At 37.6% G+C, this 18,935-nt stretch overlaps 1 protein-coding gene across 5 annotated transcripts in view; it reads left to right on the forward strand.

The window, feature by feature from the left end:
- Sorcs1 (sortilin related VPS10 domain containing receptor 1) overlaps positions 1–18,935 on the forward strand; it is a 484,666-nt gene that overhangs the window by 292,067 nt on the left and 173,664 nt on the right. For all 5 annotated transcript variants that reach the window (XM_074078345.1, XM_074078344.1, XM_074078347.1 and 2 more), the window contains exon 4: positions 9,262–9,420. In XM_074078345.1, the coding sequence (XP_073934446.1) occupies positions 9,262–9,420 (159 nt within the window). The remainder of the gene's footprint in view (positions 1–9,261; positions 9,421–18,935) is intronic.

Below are 18,935 nucleotides of genomic sequence, written 5' to 3' on the forward strand. Positions count from 1 at the left end.
TGTCCCTTAATGTCTCCAAGACTGACTGACAACAAAGTTTATTTGGTTTTCAATAAATATATTCACTTTGAATTGATACAGTATAGGAAATTCAGTTTTCAAAAGTATAAAGTAACTACTTTTTCACAACTGAAACCCAACGAAGACTCTGACAACATTAAGATATCTATATCCTAGGTATGCTATGCTTGTGATAACTGAGCCAGTCATGTTGAAAGTAACACAAAATCCACTTTCACTTATGCCATGGGAGTTTTAATTCAGAGCCTGGTACTTTCTAGGCAGCTGCTCTTCCATTTGAGTCACAGCCTTAGCCCTCTTTTGCTTTAGTTATTTTTTGGACATGCTCTCACACTTTTGGACCATGATCCTCCTGATCTCTACCTTATAACAGCTGGAATTACAGGCCTGAGCCACCACATCTGACTAATAATAATAACTTTTCATCATATATTTTTAAAAAATTATAACTGACAAATTGTACAGAAAATATTGTGGTCACCTATTTTCAATACAGCTGTCATCAATTCTTGTACTCACTGTTTACAGGTGTGTATCTTCCTTTCCTTAAAAGAGTTTATTTTTTTGACGGTACTGGGATTTAAATTCATGGCTTCATGCTTGGTAGGCAGACACTACTTCCTCAGTCTCTGTTTCTTGATGGGTTTTTTTGAGATAGGGTCTCAAGAACTATTTGCTCGAGCTGGCTTTAAACCAGAATACTCCTGATCTCTACCTCCTGAGTAGCTAGAATTACAGATGTGAGCCAACGAGCAGTGCCCAGATGAAATAGTCTAATTTTTAAATTCCCACTAAAATGGCACAGAACTGCTGACCAAAAGATTGTGGCAAAATTGATTCCCTGAGATTTCTGAAGGTCAGTTGTAAGAAACCTGGCACCTTCCACTTGAGTCCCTTAAAATATTTCATCTTGAAATACTTACACTGAAAGAATCCAGCCACCATTTAAAAAGTATGACTACCGTGAAACTATTGTGGTGTGATGTTCAGACCACATGGAGAGGACCTAGAGCCACAGATGCCACCTGGGGGCAAAGAAAGGTTAAGGCCAGATGTGAGTGAAGAAACCATCTTGGAGGTAGAACATCCATTTCTAGCCACCACAATTGACTTCGTGTGCACCTGAATCTAACTACCCTGCTGAGCTCTTCCCAAATTTCTGAGCCACACGATCATGGGTAAAACAAAATGCTTGTAGTAAGCCCTGTTCTGAGGTTGCTTGTTATGCTGTAATATATAAGTAGAGCAGAGATCCTTTCTCTTTAATATACCATGCCAGTTCTGCTTCTGGGAGATGTATTTTGAGATGGAATTAGCCCAAGGTACAGAAATGTCTAGAAAATGCAATCATGGAAAAAAACCATTTTCAGAAATCACTGCACTACTATATTGCCTGCTCTGATTGAAAGAAAAGAAGAGAAGAAACATGATAATATGATTATGCTCAGAAGTATATCCATTAAGTACAGTCACCCTTTTTCGCCTCTCAAAAGCAACTTAAGATGATCAAAGTCTTCGATTAAATAATTGAATAAAGAAGGAAAATTTCATGTGAAGCAGATCTCCTTGTTAACCCAAAGTACCCCTTCCTGGATGGTCATCGTCACCCCATGTTCCCGAAGGCTCAGTGATTCTCAGCCCACTAATCTGCAGATCCTCTTTGAGAGAAACCCCAGTGCTCTTCATAGTCTTTTTGGAAAGCCTTAATAGCCAGGTCTCCTGTGGCTGAGACCATATTAATTTTCCCCAGTACTCCCCAGTATTTTTGCCAGTTTACCACAAAGCATTAGTGTAAGTAAAACTAAAACCTACCTGTCAGGACGATGATACAACAGAGCAAAGGAGGAAGAATGTGGGTACATTCTAGTCCCTAATTTTTAGAAAAGATTTATTCCTATGATAAAGCTTTCATTTTCTTTACGTTTTCATGATCTTCAACTTGATACTTATCCAGACTCTAAATCGAGTACACATCTTAAGAGAGTTTACCACAAAATGGTATTGCCCTCACCGAAATCAATGTTAAAATATACTGATAACTTCTCTTTCTTGCTCTCTTTTCCTCTCTACCTTCTTTCCTTTATCATTTCTGGTGAAATAAAGTGATTTCTTATCATTAAATGAACATCATTTCCTATAAAGTTTCCTGTGAGCAAAGAAGATAAATGTCCATTTCTCACAGCATCATGGCTGCCTCTGATAGCAGTGAACATTTTAAAATGATGTAACATTTTGGCATTTATAGATCATTGGGGATTTAAGGGAGAAGTGACTCTGAAACTTGTAATGACTATGGAAGTGGCTTCTGATTATGTTTAACCAGAGGCTGTGTGTAATGCTAGGTGTTTGAAGGTAGCTCAAATATTCTCAAAATATTTAATCAGCTTCCATAGTGACTGCAGTAATAAAATTGTCCCTTGAATTTGTACATCATTCTTTTCCTCTAAAATACCATGTTTAGGTTTTTAAACAAGATGACTCAATGATAACCATTAATCAATATTACATATTGCCTACTATCACTTTTCTATAATAATAGCTATTTCTGTAGCAAAAATGAGCCTATATTTTTAGATGTCAATTATACATAGGATATATTTATTAAGAACAATTACACTGAAATGATTCTTATTGGTTTTAGCACCAACCTCTTTTGAGAGCTAGATGTGGGGAAATATTTGTTTCACCATGTATGCTATCATTAGATCAGAGCTTTTTTGCCCGTTTCATCACTTTCTTACCCATTTTTATGATAAAGCATAAACTCAGTCATAAGGAGAGTAGTGCTTAAAGGACAAGGAAAAGAAAGGCAAGGCCATTGTGAAAAACCTAGTGTGAATGAGGACCTAGTATCATGGTTTGATAGATTTGTATTTAAAGCCAAGAAATTATATTTAGTTCTTTAAGAATATCTTACTAATATTTTGTTACTGCAAGTCTCCATTATCTCATATCTAGTTCCTTTTTACCTATTCTGTTTCCTGTCTAGGCAATTTTTTTAAATAAGATTTGCAATGTAAGGTTTCTCTCTCTCTCTTTCTCTCTCTCATTTCTCTCTCTCTCTCTGTATGTTTGTGTCTCCTACTCTCCCTTCCTCTTTTTCTTTCCCTCCTTCTCTTTTGAGTTCTAGAACATGTACTACTAAATGTGCCATCCTTTTCGGGTTGATCCTATTGATCTTCACATAAACCATAACAGTATATGACATAGGCAACTTTACAACTCACTAGCTGTATGACCTTGAACAAGTTGCTTCATTTCTCTAAGCCTCATTTCATTATCTGTCAAATGGACATAATGTCTTTCTGAAGTAGTTTTCAATACAATTAAATGGAAAAATATATTGTCAAGGTTTGGAAGGGAGTTGGTTCAAAACAGATGCTAAATAAATATTGACTTGTCTAGAGTGTCACTGCCTTCATTAAGGAAACTGAGGCTTAAAAAAAGTGAGCTACAAGATATTTCCAGTGACTCAGCTCATACACAGCTGAGTAAAAACTCAAATTCAATTTTTTTTAGTTAAGCACATGCTGTTACATGTGATTGTAGTGTATACTTTGGGTTTTGTTTTCCTTCTTCCCATGGTACAAATGTCCTTCACAAAACACATTGTCTTCCTTTCTCTTTAGTGAGGAAGAGCACGCATCGTTAAGACACTGATGAGAGTCAAGTTTAGGTTTGGGTCATGGCTATTCTCCTAGAATATACATGCACTACCTTGAACATTACCCTATTTGCACATGAACACATATCTCCTTTATTGAGGATTATGTAAATGGGAAAAGAGTCTCACTGGGAAGTGCTGTTTTTAAATTTGAGATTCTCTAGTTTACTCAAAGGATTGTGTTTTATCATCCCAAAATAAATAAGCAAAGAAGTCCCATAAACTTTCTTGGGTCATCTTTCAAGAAGTACTCTTACGTTGTCATTTCTGGTCTGGTTACATGTGTCCTATGTAGTATATAAGATTGGACAAAGGAGTATTGATTGATTGAATTTTTATTATTGTTATAAATAATGACAAGTTAATTAAGACACATGTTGAAGGACTGAATTATATGATACCATATACTCCTTGAGGATTCTTTTACTTCCCTAAAAGTTTAAGTGTTTGAGCCCTTACTAAAAAGAAAAAAAACAGTTTAAAGGTAAACTCAGAATAAAATCTTTGGCATATAATTCCAAAGTTTCCCAGCAATTTCACTGAATCATTTCTCAGGTCACAAGTAGATGGTCTGCTGCCCAAATGTTCTCTTCATCTCTTAGTATTGAATTTTGTGTTAATGAACAAAGATGGTACATTAGGCGAGCTTCACTGAATTTGTTAGGATGGGGTTTAAGACAAGGGTTCTGTTGCATCACTCTTTCCATAGACTCTTTTCTGTGTATATGTGATTGAAACTTTTTCCTTTTAATCACCTTCCTATCCTTTCTCTATTATTAATACATTCAATAATTTCCTTTCTGGGGTCAGATTGTAATTTTTCCTAATACTGTCCTCCAAACAGTTGTCAATTGATAAACATTTACTGTTCTTACCCTCAGCCCTTCTGGGAAAGAAAAATGCTCAGCTCACAATAGGAACAGGCAGATTTTCCACCCACATTGGTCAGAAAATTACTTCCTTGCTCTGATTACATTTTGCTTAATTTGTTTTAAATTTTGAGACCAGAGGTTTGCAAATAGCCTTCTCTTCTGTTTATAGATAGAAATGTTTCTGTTTGAACAAAGTGGGTAGATAACTGGAGTGCCCAATTGCTGCTATTGTCATTGTCATTAGCACTATCAAAAACCTTCATTAGGCACCTGTGATATAGGCACTGGAGCTGACTTAAGCCTTGAGCAAAGCAAGAGAGAAATTTGTAGCACTAGTACATTACCTTTGTGATCCCAACCCATGAATGAAAAGGAATAGACAAACAAGAAAACAACTGATAACACATAAAATAAATACTTTTTACACTAGGACCGAAGAAATGCTGGAGGAAAGTCTATGCCCAGAGGTGATAAAATGTTCCTTATTAACTCAATCCCATGTAATCAGGTAGAAGGTGGAATTCCAAGAATTCTACACCTAGCAAAAGAATTTGGAAAACTAAAAAGTAACAGCATTCCTCTGGGAAGAAGCTCCACAGTAGATACCCGTAAGGATCAGAAGGTCACGTGCCCAGTTATTATAGAATTGCAACTTATAGCCATATATTGAATCTGGAGCAAGTCAAAGAATGAAGACACATTTAATTTTTGACTTCACCAAGCTGTCAGAAGGAATACTACTGAAAGAAGGGAGAAGTGACGTATTTGAAATCTATAAGTTGCATTTCATGTTCATTTGTCACCTCTAGGAAAAGCAAATAAAGTTTCTTCCTCCTCCCAAACTGGATGATGAATGATTACTCAGAGCTAGATGGTGGGAGCCCGTGTCGCCTTTATTGACTTTCTATGGAAAACAGTTCATCTGCAGGTGCACTCAGTGCAGAGTTGCACACCCTGCAAGGCATAAGTAAACAGGTGCTAATCACGCCTGGGCTGATCTGAGCACAGAATAATTATTCCTGTTCAAGGCAGTTTCTTCCTCTTGTCTTCACACTTCTTGTTTCCAAGCAGAGCAGCAGAGAGCAAGAGGACTTGTACTTCAGCTGCAGCAGGGCTTCCTGGGCTGTATTCAGCAGAAGGCAAGAACGAAAGTATTCATTCATCCATTTTCTCATTCATTTATTCTTTCACAAAGATATATGGACCTATTATGGAATAAGCTTTGTTCCAGGTAAACAAAAAGCCCTTTATTAGAGAGTTCAATTTGGGAATGTGTGATGCTTTAGATTCATGCCTTTTCCAAAGTTCTCCTAAAATTCTGTTACTCAAGTCATACTCCAGAAATAGAGGATTAAAACTCAGCAAAACACCATTTATTCAAGTTCACATGAAGAGACTGACAGGGTAGGCAGACATCCCAAAGTAGCAAAACAGGGGTCATTGGCATTTTAAAGAAATGCAGTGTGTTTTGTTTGAAGAGCAGTCATTAAATTTAATTTAACCATGAAACATTTGCCTTTGAAATACTTTCTGATCAGATAGGACTTGTTTATGTGTAAGCAGCACCATCTATGTCTGAAGGCAGGATTACATTCCTTATTTTCACTTTGCCCGTGTAAGTTACACCTTTTCTGTTTAATCATGTTAAATGATTTACTGACATTAATTTATTTACTTTTTGTAACCTACAGAATAACAGGACAAACTTCAATTCATTTGCAGTAAAGCCATGAAAGAATTTAAATTTAAGACTGAAAAAACAAAGTTTTACTTTATAGTCAACAATTCATTAACTATGAATTACATCTCAATCGCTGGACCAATTATAACCTAATTAATTTGAAGGTTGTGATTATCTATTTGGAGTACATGTACACAGCATTGTGTGTCAATGTGTATGTATTTATTTATTTTCCTGTAATTCAGTTGGCTAAGCAAAAGTCAATCCATATTGACCTGTTAGTTTTGAGCACAAATCTGAGAGAAGACCCATTGGGATGTTTGTGTTGAACAGACAGACATTCCTATAAAACTCTCAGCGGGGTGTTTCCTACTTTCTTTTATCATTTCCAGAATACAAGATTCCCAAATGGAGAGTTTCAGGTGAATGTTGTATAGAGAAGGTGGGACTTTGGTCTGCCTATTTTCAGCACCAAGGGAAAAAAAGTCAAGGGCTGGCAAAGTGTCTCAAGTGGTAGAGTGCCTGCCTAGCAAGTGTGAAGCCCTGAGTTCAAACTCTAGTACTACCACCAAAAGAGAGGGAGAGAGAGAGAGAGAGAGAGAGAGAGAGAAGAAAAAAAAAATCAAGAAAACTAGGGTTTTTTTTTTTCTATATGTGGGAAAATATTTCTACATTTCATCATTTCACCACGGCCAAATATCTCATGCAGTCTGATGACTCTGATGACTTTATAGTAAAATGAGTATTTAAAATTTAACTCAAAGATAAATAAAAATCAGTTTGATGTTTGATTTGGGGAGAGTCTGTGCCCAACTTTATTTTATTTTATTTTATATTTTATTTCTATGAAGCAGTCTGTCAGAAAAAGCAGGTAGTGAGAGACAGATAGAGAAGAAAGCATATTCTGGTTAACAGACAACTAGGAAATGGGGTGGGAGGGAACGTGGCTTTGCCTGAAATAATAGGTGCTCTGTAAAATTGGGCTTCTTCATATTATCATGGAAATTACTTCTTGGTGGTAGGACAAAAGGTTGTTATACATTATTGTTAATTCTGGTTAGAGACACAAAGCAATATGATCATTTGATAGCTTATTTGTTATTTGGGAAATGACAGCTTTTTTTTTTAATGTGCCAGTCAATATGAAATCATCTAGAAATATTTTTGTGAAATTAGGAGCCATCTAAATATCCTTGCTTAATACATGCATTAGATTTTACTGAAGCCATGTGAGTTTGTATTTAGCAGATAACCTGATTGCTCTGTGTCAGTCATCCAATGAAGGAAGCTGTCTGGTGAACTTGAGACAGACAAGCCCATAACTTTATCAGAATTTGTGTCTGATGGCAGTGTCTTTGCTGGAACATGGCCTGAGAAGCAATGAGTCTCCAGTTTTGTGTGTGCTTCCTATCTTGACCAGAGCACAGTTCATAGCCACAGCATTCTCCTCAGCCCACTATATCTCTTTTGTCTTCTTCAAGAAGAGGAGGGTAGAAGACATACAGCAAGGCACATTAAATTCATTCTGGTTAACTAGTGTCTAGTCAGTGTGTGTCTAATACACAATCCTTACGACCAGACACTACCTTGAAAGGTGACACTAACTATGATGAGGATTTCATATGATTGCCTCCAAATTGTTGAGAACTCCTGTGTGTTTGACTGGCACTTTGCTCTTTTATGTCATGGTGTTATTCTCTCTCTCTGGTTTTCTTCTTCTCAATTTGGCATATACATCTTCCACTAGTAATCTTTAAACCCTATGCTGTGGTTATTTTTCTTTATATAGCCACATATTAAATACAACTTTCCTGCTTCTCTGAGCCAAACTCATAAAAAGACAATTAATAAATTTATGAGGAAGAAGACAATGGGTAGCATTGAGCCCACCTGTCTGGAGATGTTGGGTACACACTTTGAGCAAAAGAAGACCTACAGAGAGTGGAGAATGAGGTACTTTATCACACATTCCCATAGGCATAAATGAGAGACTAAAAGCCAGCTTTCAGGGTAGCTCTTTTCTCTTATTCCTATTGTGGATTATTCAGAATGCTCTGGCAAAGATTAGACATCCCAAAGAGAAAGGGCAAGGCATCTGAAACTGTGAGGTTTTACATATTTATAGACCACAGGTTAAAGATGGTGAAAATCATCCAAATATGCTTTTTTATGGATTCACATTCAAATCTTTGCAAGCTATTCTAGACAGATTTCTAAGTCTGCATGGCCACTCTAAAAACTTTCTCCATTCATTCATTTATTTGACAAGCATTTATTGTGTGTATAATACATGCATAGCCTTAATCTAGCTGCTGGGAATGCATCTGTGAAAAAATAGACAAATATCTCTCTTCTCATGCAATTTATACTAGAGGGTTTATAGATGAGAAACAAAATAGAAATAAATTATATAGTAGGTTACAAGGTAGTAAAGTTGGTGGGATAAAATAACCTATGTAATATTTCTAGAAAACGCTTTTAAGAGTCCAGACTTTGACTCAAGGTTAATAAAATCAGGCTAAAAGGGATATTACTGATGTGAAGCCAAAGGGTGTGTGATAGGAATGAAAAATAATAGGTTCCATGCTCTTTATGTTCTATGTCCTTCCCACAACAGACAGCAACCAGTCTTGCTTTTTTATTTCCCCCAAATGGATTGTAGGCAAGGCTACACTATGAAGTAAGTTTGAGGTTAAGGGAATAGCAAGAAATGTTCCAGGTTAAGGAAATAACTTTAAAAAAAAAACAAAAATAAAAAAGGAGTCCTATAGAATAAGAGAATGCAGTGCTCTGTTTCCTCTTGCCTCCTTACAAATTGTCTTGCCCATTTCACTTCTTGGTGAAAATGGTTTTGTGGCATTCGTACAAGATAGGAGAATACAGATAACTGAGTGAAGATCCTTTTTGTGTGAATATCCTCTGCCTGCTCCTTGTGCTTCTCTTGTCAAAATTGTAGTTCAAGTTTTATAAATTTGTAAACCTAACTTTCTGTTGTTTTCTTTCCCCAAAATTCTTTCCTGCAGATCATGTTACTCACAGACCCTGAAATTGAGAGTAGTTTATTGATCAGCTCAGATGAAGGGGCCACCTATCAAAAGTACCGACTGAACTTTTACATCCAGAGCCTGCTTTTCCACCCCAAGCAAGAAGACTGGATTCTGGCATATAGTCAAGACCAAAAGGTGAGCATGTTTACCTTGTTTTGGACAACAGTGCATAGTTCTCCAAGGGAAAGACCACTGGTTAATCACCTCTACAATTCACCTTAATGATCATTTTTGTTCTCTGCAGTAGCTTGAACTATGTGCCAGTGAGATGTACGAGAGCTGCAAGGATCTCAGTTTGCTTCAACTATGTGAACATAGTTCATACAGAATAAAGGTTAGAACCAAGTAAGACATAGTGGAGAGGCAGTTGTTAACTTGGATGCTATGATATCTCAAATACCTGAGATAATCAGCTTATAAAGAGACAAGGTTTAATTGGGCTCATACCTTTAAGGGTTCCAGTTCATGATTGAATGGCCCATGTGTTGGGCCCCTGGTGAGGCAGCACATCAGGTACGTGCATATGGCAGAACAAAACCACTCACTTTATCGACCAAGAAACAAAGGCAAGACAGAGGATGGGCATGGATCCCATAGCCCCATTCAGGGGCATGTTCCAGATGACCTAAAGACCTTCCAATAGGCTGCAATTCTTATAGGTCCACAGCACCTCCTAATAGTGCTACTCTGGAAACAAAACTTTTAACACGCAGACCTTTGTGCGACATTATTGACCTCCATGGAATTTGAGACGTTAAGGATGTAGACAGATGGTCATTTTTCTTGGTAAAGGACCCATAGCTTTGCTCAGACTCTCAAAAGGAAACCTAGTGCCAAAAAGGTAAAGTACATTGAGTGTTTGCTAAAATAATGAGAGAAATGGTTAGAGGATAAGAATAATGGACATAGTTATCTCAGGACTTTTTTTTTCGCATAGTGGCAAAGTTGAAGGGAAGTCTGCTATTTAAGAAAGCACTAGATGAGCCGAGCATGTTGGCACACATCTGTAATCCCAGCACTTGGGAAGTGAAAATAGGAAGACCATGATTTGAAGCCAAATGGGCCTGCATAGTGAGTCTTTACATCAAAAAACCAAAGCAAACAAAAAAGAAAGTATTATTCTGTTACATGTGTGTGCATATATGGTGTGTCCTATAAATACTATACTATAGCTTATGTGCTCTATATTACATACATACTTTTAAAAACACATAGCCCTTGCATTTAAGGAGCTCACATTCTCAGGTATGGTATGAGGATAGCAATGGCAAATAAAATTAAATTAGAATAAAAATAAAGAACATTTGCATGGGTAAATATGAGAGAAACTCTAAGCATGAAAGCTAATGGGAAAACAGGTGAAATAGTGGGATGTCTTCTGTGCAATGCTTTTTCAGTGAAGTCACTCTGAGAACACTTCTTAGAGAAATCATCTTATAAATTACATATATTTAAAGAAATATTGGACTTTCATGAGTTAAAGGTTCTTCGAGGTTTTTTTGTTTTGTTTTGTTTTTTTCTGGGCTGTATCAACGTGTAGGGTTCTCCCTGAAGGCAAAGGAATGGTGTAAGCAATTTCCCAAGGTCTTTACTGACATGAGCACATTTTGGAGGAAGCAAATTAACATCTTAGGATTGGAGTTTTATTCATGCTGCCCCTTACTGCCAAATAAAATGCACATTAAGCCTAAAAATAGAAAAGATATACAATTAATAGTCTTTTCCCTCTTGAGCAGTCTGCCTACCCTTTTAGCAGAATATTTAATTTTGTTCCTGGAGTCAAGCCACAGTGCATCTGGTCCAGGATGGTACAGTTAACAAAGGTAAGGGCTGTGCAACTCAGGACACAGAATATCAGTCATTTAGTCTGCTGGGTTATTGTATTTTGTTCGACAGTTGGTTAATTTTTTCCCTTAGTGCCAGAAGTACAGTGAAAGCCATATTTACCTGGCAAAATGAAAACTATGCACCTTTACAATTACATTGGAAGAAATGCCCAGTAATATAACCCTTTGTGTCTCAGCACTTCACAAGTGCCTCCTGTGATTGGTGTGGCAGAGTGGATAATCTGGAGGAGTTAGAACACCTGAACTGTGGTCCCAGCTCAGCTATTTATGGTAAACCATATTCTGTCCTGGCTTCCTTTGCCTTAAAATGTGTTTCTATGAATAATTATAATTGCAAGTGCACTTCCAATGTGATATTAAACTCCATATCTGTTTTAGTTATTCTGTGTGGATGCATGGTTGATATAAAATAACAAATAGCTTTCAATCCACATGGAGATAGAAGATAAATATGCACCATTTTACAGATAATTTGAGAGAGGACAAAAAAGGCAGTGCTCTTACTGATGTGCTATGGATACACAATCAAAGTGGCTGGATGAATTACATCCAGAGTTCAGAAGATGGAGCTCTAGTGATCTATTAATTCTGGAGTTCCTATGTAGTGGTTTCACTTGGGGCTTAATGAATATGCCATGTCTCTGTTGAAATGGGTCAGATTTTTTACAAGAGAAATGTCATAACTAACTGTAAAGAGTTAGTAAACCAGTATGTGGAATTTTTTCTATTTGTCTAAAGTTGAAATTTAGTAAAGCTGATTATAATACACATTCTTTTGGAACCTAATCCCGATTACTTTTCTAAGCTTTGACTGATTTTTAGGCAAAAATGAATTTTGTTTTCCTAATTAAGAGCCTTTGGGAAGTTTGGTCAGAAATGATGCATTCTGAGCTATTTATTATAAGGGCTAAGTAGTCACAATGTAAGTGTGGACAGTGTATGGGGACAAAAGCTAGAAAAGCAGTTAGGCTGATACTATAGTACTCCTACATCATGGGCTGAGGAGTCAGGTCCAAAAAGTATCTTTTATGATCATAGATTCAGTGACTCCTGTCATCTTGGAGCTGGAGGAAGCCTTATCAATCATTGTTTTACACAATGCTAAGGATCCAAAACTCTAAGAGGTTAATAAAATTTCTCAAAGGAGAAAAACAGTTGATACCATGTGTGATGTCGTAGGAATGGAGTAAATCCTTCCATGAAATTTGGTAGGACTTTCATTTTTAAGGATGATATTTTGATTTGAGTAGGTGGACAGAAGACAATATGACCTTTCTGTTTCTCCATTGAAGGATTAATCATCCTGGGTGGGAGGAGGGGAGGAACTTCTTGGTCTTAAGGTTTATATCACAGAATGAGAAAGAGTCCAATAGCGGAGGGGAGTGGACTGTAGCGATGAGCTGAGCTATTAGCTGATGATACTGTCTAAAGTCAGTTTGCGAGAGGGCTGTGTCCACTCAAATATGGAAATCATAGCTGGCAATCACTCATAGATCATGGGATTTTTAGAGTTGATGAATTTGTGTTTATGGGCACCACGGAAGGCTGTATGTTGGTGTTGGCTGGCTGGTGACTGAATATGCCTAGGAAAAGGAATCATTTCTTCTTCCATGTAAGTATCGTCCACTGGTTTTTCTGTGACAGTTGCTAAGGCTGCTGCTGCAGAGCTCCAGCTAAGATCTTAGTCTCAGAGGAGCATTCAGTCTGCTGGATTTTGTTGCACATCAAACTCCAGAGAACAGAATTCTCAGAAGGTGCTACCTCTTAGAAAGCACTTTGCTTAAGTGGCAACACCTCCATAGCTTAGCCAAAAGACAGTAATCCTCTCCTTTCTTTCCTAATTTTGCTAATTTTTATACTTTAAGACAATCTCCCTCTTTTAAACACATAGCCACATTTACTTTTTCTTCTATTCCCTGATATTGTTTTTTTTCAGCTTCAGTGAATGAGACTTTTAAGGCCCTGAAGACAAAATTTGAATTTCTGGCCTGAAGAGTACCCATGTGGGCTGCAATAGTCAGCTCTGACTGTTTCATCTTAGATGCCTGGAAACCCAGTGGAAGCTTTTTGATGTGAGCATTATAAGGGACTCAAAGAGTTTCATTGAGCAGATTGTCCTTGCTGGACCAAAATATTGTACTGGTTTATTGGCCAACAGTTCTATGGAAGGCAAGACCAGAGTTTTAAAAGAAAAAATTGTGGATTTTGATCAAGGATAAATTTGTATGGCCAAATGTCCTCAGATTTCACAAAACTGGGACTCTTTGATGTTTTACTCTTTTTTCTTAAAAAGTGAAATCCATAAGTGATGTTCAGTCAGAATGATCCAAAGGAACTGAATAGGATAATAAGAGGAGAGAGAGTGAGAGAGAGAGAGAGAGAGAGAGAGAGAGAGAGAGAGAGAGAGAGAGAGAGGGAGGAGAGAGAGAGAGGAAAGACAGAGAGAGAGAGAGATGATGGAAAATGACTCATGCATTATGAAAGCTGAAAAGTTCTCAGGTTGCCACCTGCAACCTGGAAAACCAAGAAAACCAGTAGTGTATTTCTGCCTAAATCGGAATCCTTGCAAATTAGAGATCAGAGGCAGTGGTCAGGTAATGTCTGCTCCAAGTTCAAAGGCTTGTGAACTATGAATGTTAATGTCTGAGGGCAGAAGGAGAAAGAGATCTCATCTCAAAAGGACTCTCTCCAGTCAGGCCTGGTGGTATAAATCTGTAATCTCAGCACTTAGGAGGTGGAGACTATAAGACACCAAGTTCATGGCCATCCTGATCTAAGTAAGGTATTCCAGGCCAGCCTGGGGTTACATCTCAAAACCAAAACACAAACAAATAAAACAAGACAAAAAAGAGAAAATTCATACTTGCAGGACTACAGATGATTAAATGTTGCCTGTGTACTTTAGGGAGGGCAGACCATCTTGGCCTACTGATTCAAATCCTAATGTATTCTGAAAACAGCTTTCTGGATATACCTAGAGATAATGTTTACGTCAGCTCTCAGCCCTTCAGTTTGACACATATAGTTAAGGGGGTTGTGTAAAGGAAAATGTTGTCCTGAATGAACTTGTGGCTATGCAAGCACCCCAAGAATGACTGAAAAGGAAAAGGTATGGATTCTCTTTCCCTTTGAGGTTTTTAAAGTACTAGCCTGAGTATTTAGAAATCCTGACCTAAGATTATCCAGTGTAGAAATAGCAAGACTCTTTGGCTTCTGAAGGGTCTATGAGATGATGTGCCTTTACAATACCCTGGATTTCCAAAAGAAGGAATGTTAGAGACATTTTAGAAATTCCATGCCAAATGGTCAGAGGACCACTCCCTCCAACAGTGAACCATTGTGGACTGTCTGATAAATTTCATGGCATGAGAATTTTGCTCTCTTTTATTTATTGTTTTTGTAAGTTAAACAGTAAAAAGCAAAACAAAACACATTCTTCTCTTTTAGTTATTGTTGTTTGTTTCTTTTTATTTTGAAATGGAGCAAACAGGAGAAGAGACATATAGTCCTTTACTTCATCACTGGTTTTCTCCAACTTTCTTGTCTCAATACAGGAAACCACCCAAGGAAGGCTAAGCTGCAGGCTGAGTCTGCCAGATTCCATCTTTATTTTAATTTGCCAATAAACTAGTGTACAAACTGTGCTATAAAACATTGCCTCCAACAGCATCTCTCAGTCTGTCTTAAACACCTCACTAAACATGATGTGTTGAGAAACATTTTAAATGAGAGAAAACAAAGAGCAGATGTGATTGTAAGAAAAAAAAAGAAGGAAAGTGAAGAACTGCATATACCTCAGCTTTGTGGAGCATGCTAGATACTGAGCAGTTGGCATCTCTCTTAGGGTTTGCATTGAAGGAGCGATTTGTAAAGGGGAGAATGCCATGTTGTAAAGTCAACATGAATGCTGCCAGGACTTGGGCTACTAGGTAGACCTGGACCAGAGGCCCCTCCTCCTCATCTAAATTGGCAAGGCTCCCTTCTTCCTCCTTCATGTAGCTCTAGAGCAGAGCCTGCTGTCATTGACATCAGTGGAGGACCTGCTCTTCTGACTTAGGTAAAGTCTTGCTTCTCCCCATCCTCTGGCTGTCCATGACTGTGTAGGCTAAAAGCTCAGTTCCTTCTCAGTGGGCAAGAAGTATAACTGAATAAAGCAGGCTGGAGCTGAGGCACAGACATTGGAAAGCAGGTGTTCATTTAGGCAGAGGGATGGGCAATGCCAGGCTCTAGCGTCTGCTTCTGCTGTGGAGGATGGCTCCTCCATACCCAGCCCTTCAGATTTATTTGAGAGAAGTAAACAGGCTTAATTTGCATTGATATGTTTTCCTATTTTTAAATGTCTGCAAATAACTCAAAATTTTTAAAAAGGACATTATAGAGGTTAAAGAAACCTCATTAGCTGCCCAATAATGGTCACTAAATCACTTTTTTCTTTCCCTTTGACCTTTCTTATCATCTTTGTTTTTCTTTGTATGATTTTATTTCAGAGGATGCTGAATTGTTTTATGATTTAAGAAAATTACATTCAAACAAGTGACCATGTCCATGAATGGATAGTTTGGTTGGTGTATTACTTAGTTTTATTGTAGTTGTGACCAAAACAACTAAGAGAACAACTTAAAGGAAGAAAGATTTATTTTGGCTAATGGTTTCAGGGTTTTCAGGCTGTGGTTGTTTGTCCCTGTGCACTTGGGTAGAACATCATGGCAGTGGGAACATGTAGCAGGGGAGCTTCTTCATCTCATATGAATAGGAAGCAGAGACCAAGGAAGAAGCTGGGGACCAAGTATAACCTTCAAAGACACATCCCCAGTGACCCTCCTTCCTCCAGCTAGGCTGTTTTAAAGTTTTAGGAGCATCCAAAATATTGTTACAGTTGGGGACCAAACATTTATCACATGAGCCTGCAGGGAACATTTCATACTCACACCATAACAGTGGGCCACCCTGTGTTTTGTTCTAGAATGTTCACAAACATATATTGTTTCATTTATTTTGAGGGTGGACTAGACAGGAATCCAAATGATACCATGTTGATTAGGTGCTTCATTAGTGATTTCCTGTAAATTGCAAAGAATCACAGTTCATGAGAGAAATGGGTAATCCTAAATTCTACATAATGACTTCACCTTTAACATTTTGGTCCATATGTAGCAGATACATGCAAAACCAATAGTGATTTTAAAGGGAGAAAACAGGTTTTATTAAGGGAAGTTCTATCCACAAATAATGGAAACCCTAAATATTAATAGCATTCTCAATACACATGAAGGCTGACTTTGAGTTAAAATCAGATATTGGTAGAAAAGGAAAAATGTATTGCCAATGTGTTTGATGAACAATGATTGAATTTTAGTTATATTAGTAAAAGTAAAAATTTTTTAAAAACTTTTTCTTCTCTCTTTTTACAATTCCTAAGATCTTATTAAGTGGTTTTATATTTATTATTATTATTTTTAATGCAATATATCTTCGTACCTTCTTATCATTCTTTTTTTTTCCTAATTGCCCCTATGCAGAGGCAAGACTTACCACAATTGCTTTGAGTATTTCCCTAGGAAATGACTGCTTGAAATGTTAGCATTTCAGAAATCTCAGCTACAGTAGTTTTTCACTGCAGAGAGACAATGGAGTAAGCTGGTTAAGAGTGTCAGCACTGTACACCTGTCAGGCCCTACTGCTGGTTGTGGGACAGAATCGATCCTTTAACGTTGTAGTGTTTTCAGCTGCAAAGTAGAAGGGATAATAACAGCACCTGTGCCAGGGGACTGTTTGAAGATGCAGAGATAACGTACGATAAACAGCACAAGGTCTGGCCTAAAGCAAGCATTGTATAGATGCCAGCCAACATATTGTCCAAAGAGCTGACAGACAGCAGATCTGGGGTGCTGCTGCTGGAATTAGACATGAGTCTTAGGTGGAAGATGCCTCAGTCCAGTATCTTTCCAGTATGGGAGGTATAGGCCCTTAAACCATTATTAGTCATTTAAGTCATTTCAGTTAGTCACTAAAAGCCTCTGTTGCATCAGAATGAATGGACAAGAAAGAACTGGTGTACCGTGCTTAGAAACTATTATTGATTATGATAACATCAAACCATTAAATATTAAGGTATTCATCTTCATAGTAATTTTATTGGTTTTGAATAGGCCTAGCAGTCCCTTAATTTTAAAAGGGTGAGATTGAGATAAAAGACAAATGGATCCCTGAAATTCAGTCCCTGGGGATATTTGAATGATTTCTGCACGAGCCCAAACACTTAAGAAGCTGATAGCTACCTAACACCATCACATTTCCCCTAGGCACTGCCTTAAGTAAAAAGGCATTCAGTTATTTATACGAAATGTGCTGAGCAGTATATACCATGCTGGTTTGGCAGAATTTCTATGTGCTTGAAATTTCCCAATGTTAGAGCTTGTTTCTAATCTTATGAATATGTAAATAATTTAAGTATCCAAGTACAAAACTGGCAATTAGAGTGGAAACCAGGGAGCTGGCTAAGTGTCAGTCTTGATCCTTGTTTGTAAAACAAATTCTCAAAGCTGAAATGCCATCATAAGCAAACAAAAAAGGCCTGCATTCAACTTAGATAACATGTTTAAACAGGTTATATCATTATATTTCAATTGCTACCTAGAACAGTTTGATCTACCTATTTCTAATAATTTGAAAGAAGTGGGTTACAAGACTAAGGAGAAATGGGCATTCTGCAGTAAGTGATTACAATTAAGCCTTGAGCAGGCACAATTACTCTATTTGATGGCTATATAGGTTTTGAAGTAGACACGTTTGTATGTGCAACTTTTTAGTCAGCTCTTGAGCTGTCCTAAGCTACCAACACTTGTCTTTACCTCATTTAAGTCCAAGATTCCATCTCACTATTTTTCTATATACCTTCAGATCTAGGTTCATAGGAAGTATCTGTATCAGCCAAATCAAAATGGCCCATGGTCACATATTGATCTTTCCTTCCAAGCTAACTCCAGTTCCATATGTCTAATCCTTCAACTCTCAAAGTGTGAAGCCCATCTGTGACACACTTCAGTGACAGCTGAGGAATGACCAGTGACAGATTTGATAAATCCAGCCACAGTAGAGATTGATGGAGCCAGCAACATGTCATCACTCCTGCTCACTCTTCATCAGCAAAGCCTGAGTGTGCAGCCTTGGTGCTCTTGTCTTTTGACCTTGCTGATATTTGGATCCAATCTTCATTAACTCCCTCCCCACAAGTTTTGATAGGATGGTACTTATCCAGCCCTGGTCCCAGACTTCATCTGTAGTTTCAGTTCCCACTTCACTTTTTCTTTGTGTAGCCCAAACATACTGGGTGGCTTGCTATTGCCCATAGAATAAAAACAAACATGACTGTGAGCTTCACTTGTGTTTATTTGCTCAGGCTGACCCATTCCCAATGAATACTCTTTGTACACATCCTTGTATCTAGACATTCTAATTATCCTCCCAAACCTACCTTGAAAGCTTCTGCAAATTTTCATTTTTTTCCCTCTTCAATAAGCAACCATAGCACTTTGATCAAGAGTATTTATTACTATACAGTGTCTGTGATATCTTTCATAATCTATTTCTTTTTCTTGGAGAAACACCAATTTGGGATGGGGTTGAAGGTGGTATCAGTGGTGTTCATCGTGGTCGTCTCACTATCTATTCACTGTACCAATCATCCAAGGTAAAGTTTTGTGGAACAGCTTTAGCTGTTGCAGATGTTGGTTTGCTCTTAGCATGAGTTCAGACTTCTTCTTGTGCTATGGAACCAGAGCATGGGAACATACTTCTGAAAAC

The sequence above is a fragment of the Castor canadensis genome, chromosome 7, assembly GCF_047511655.1.
Source record: "Castor canadensis chromosome 7, mCasCan1.hap1v2, whole genome shotgun sequence".
NCBI lineage: Eukaryota > Metazoa > Chordata > Mammalia > Rodentia > Castoridae > Castor > Castor canadensis.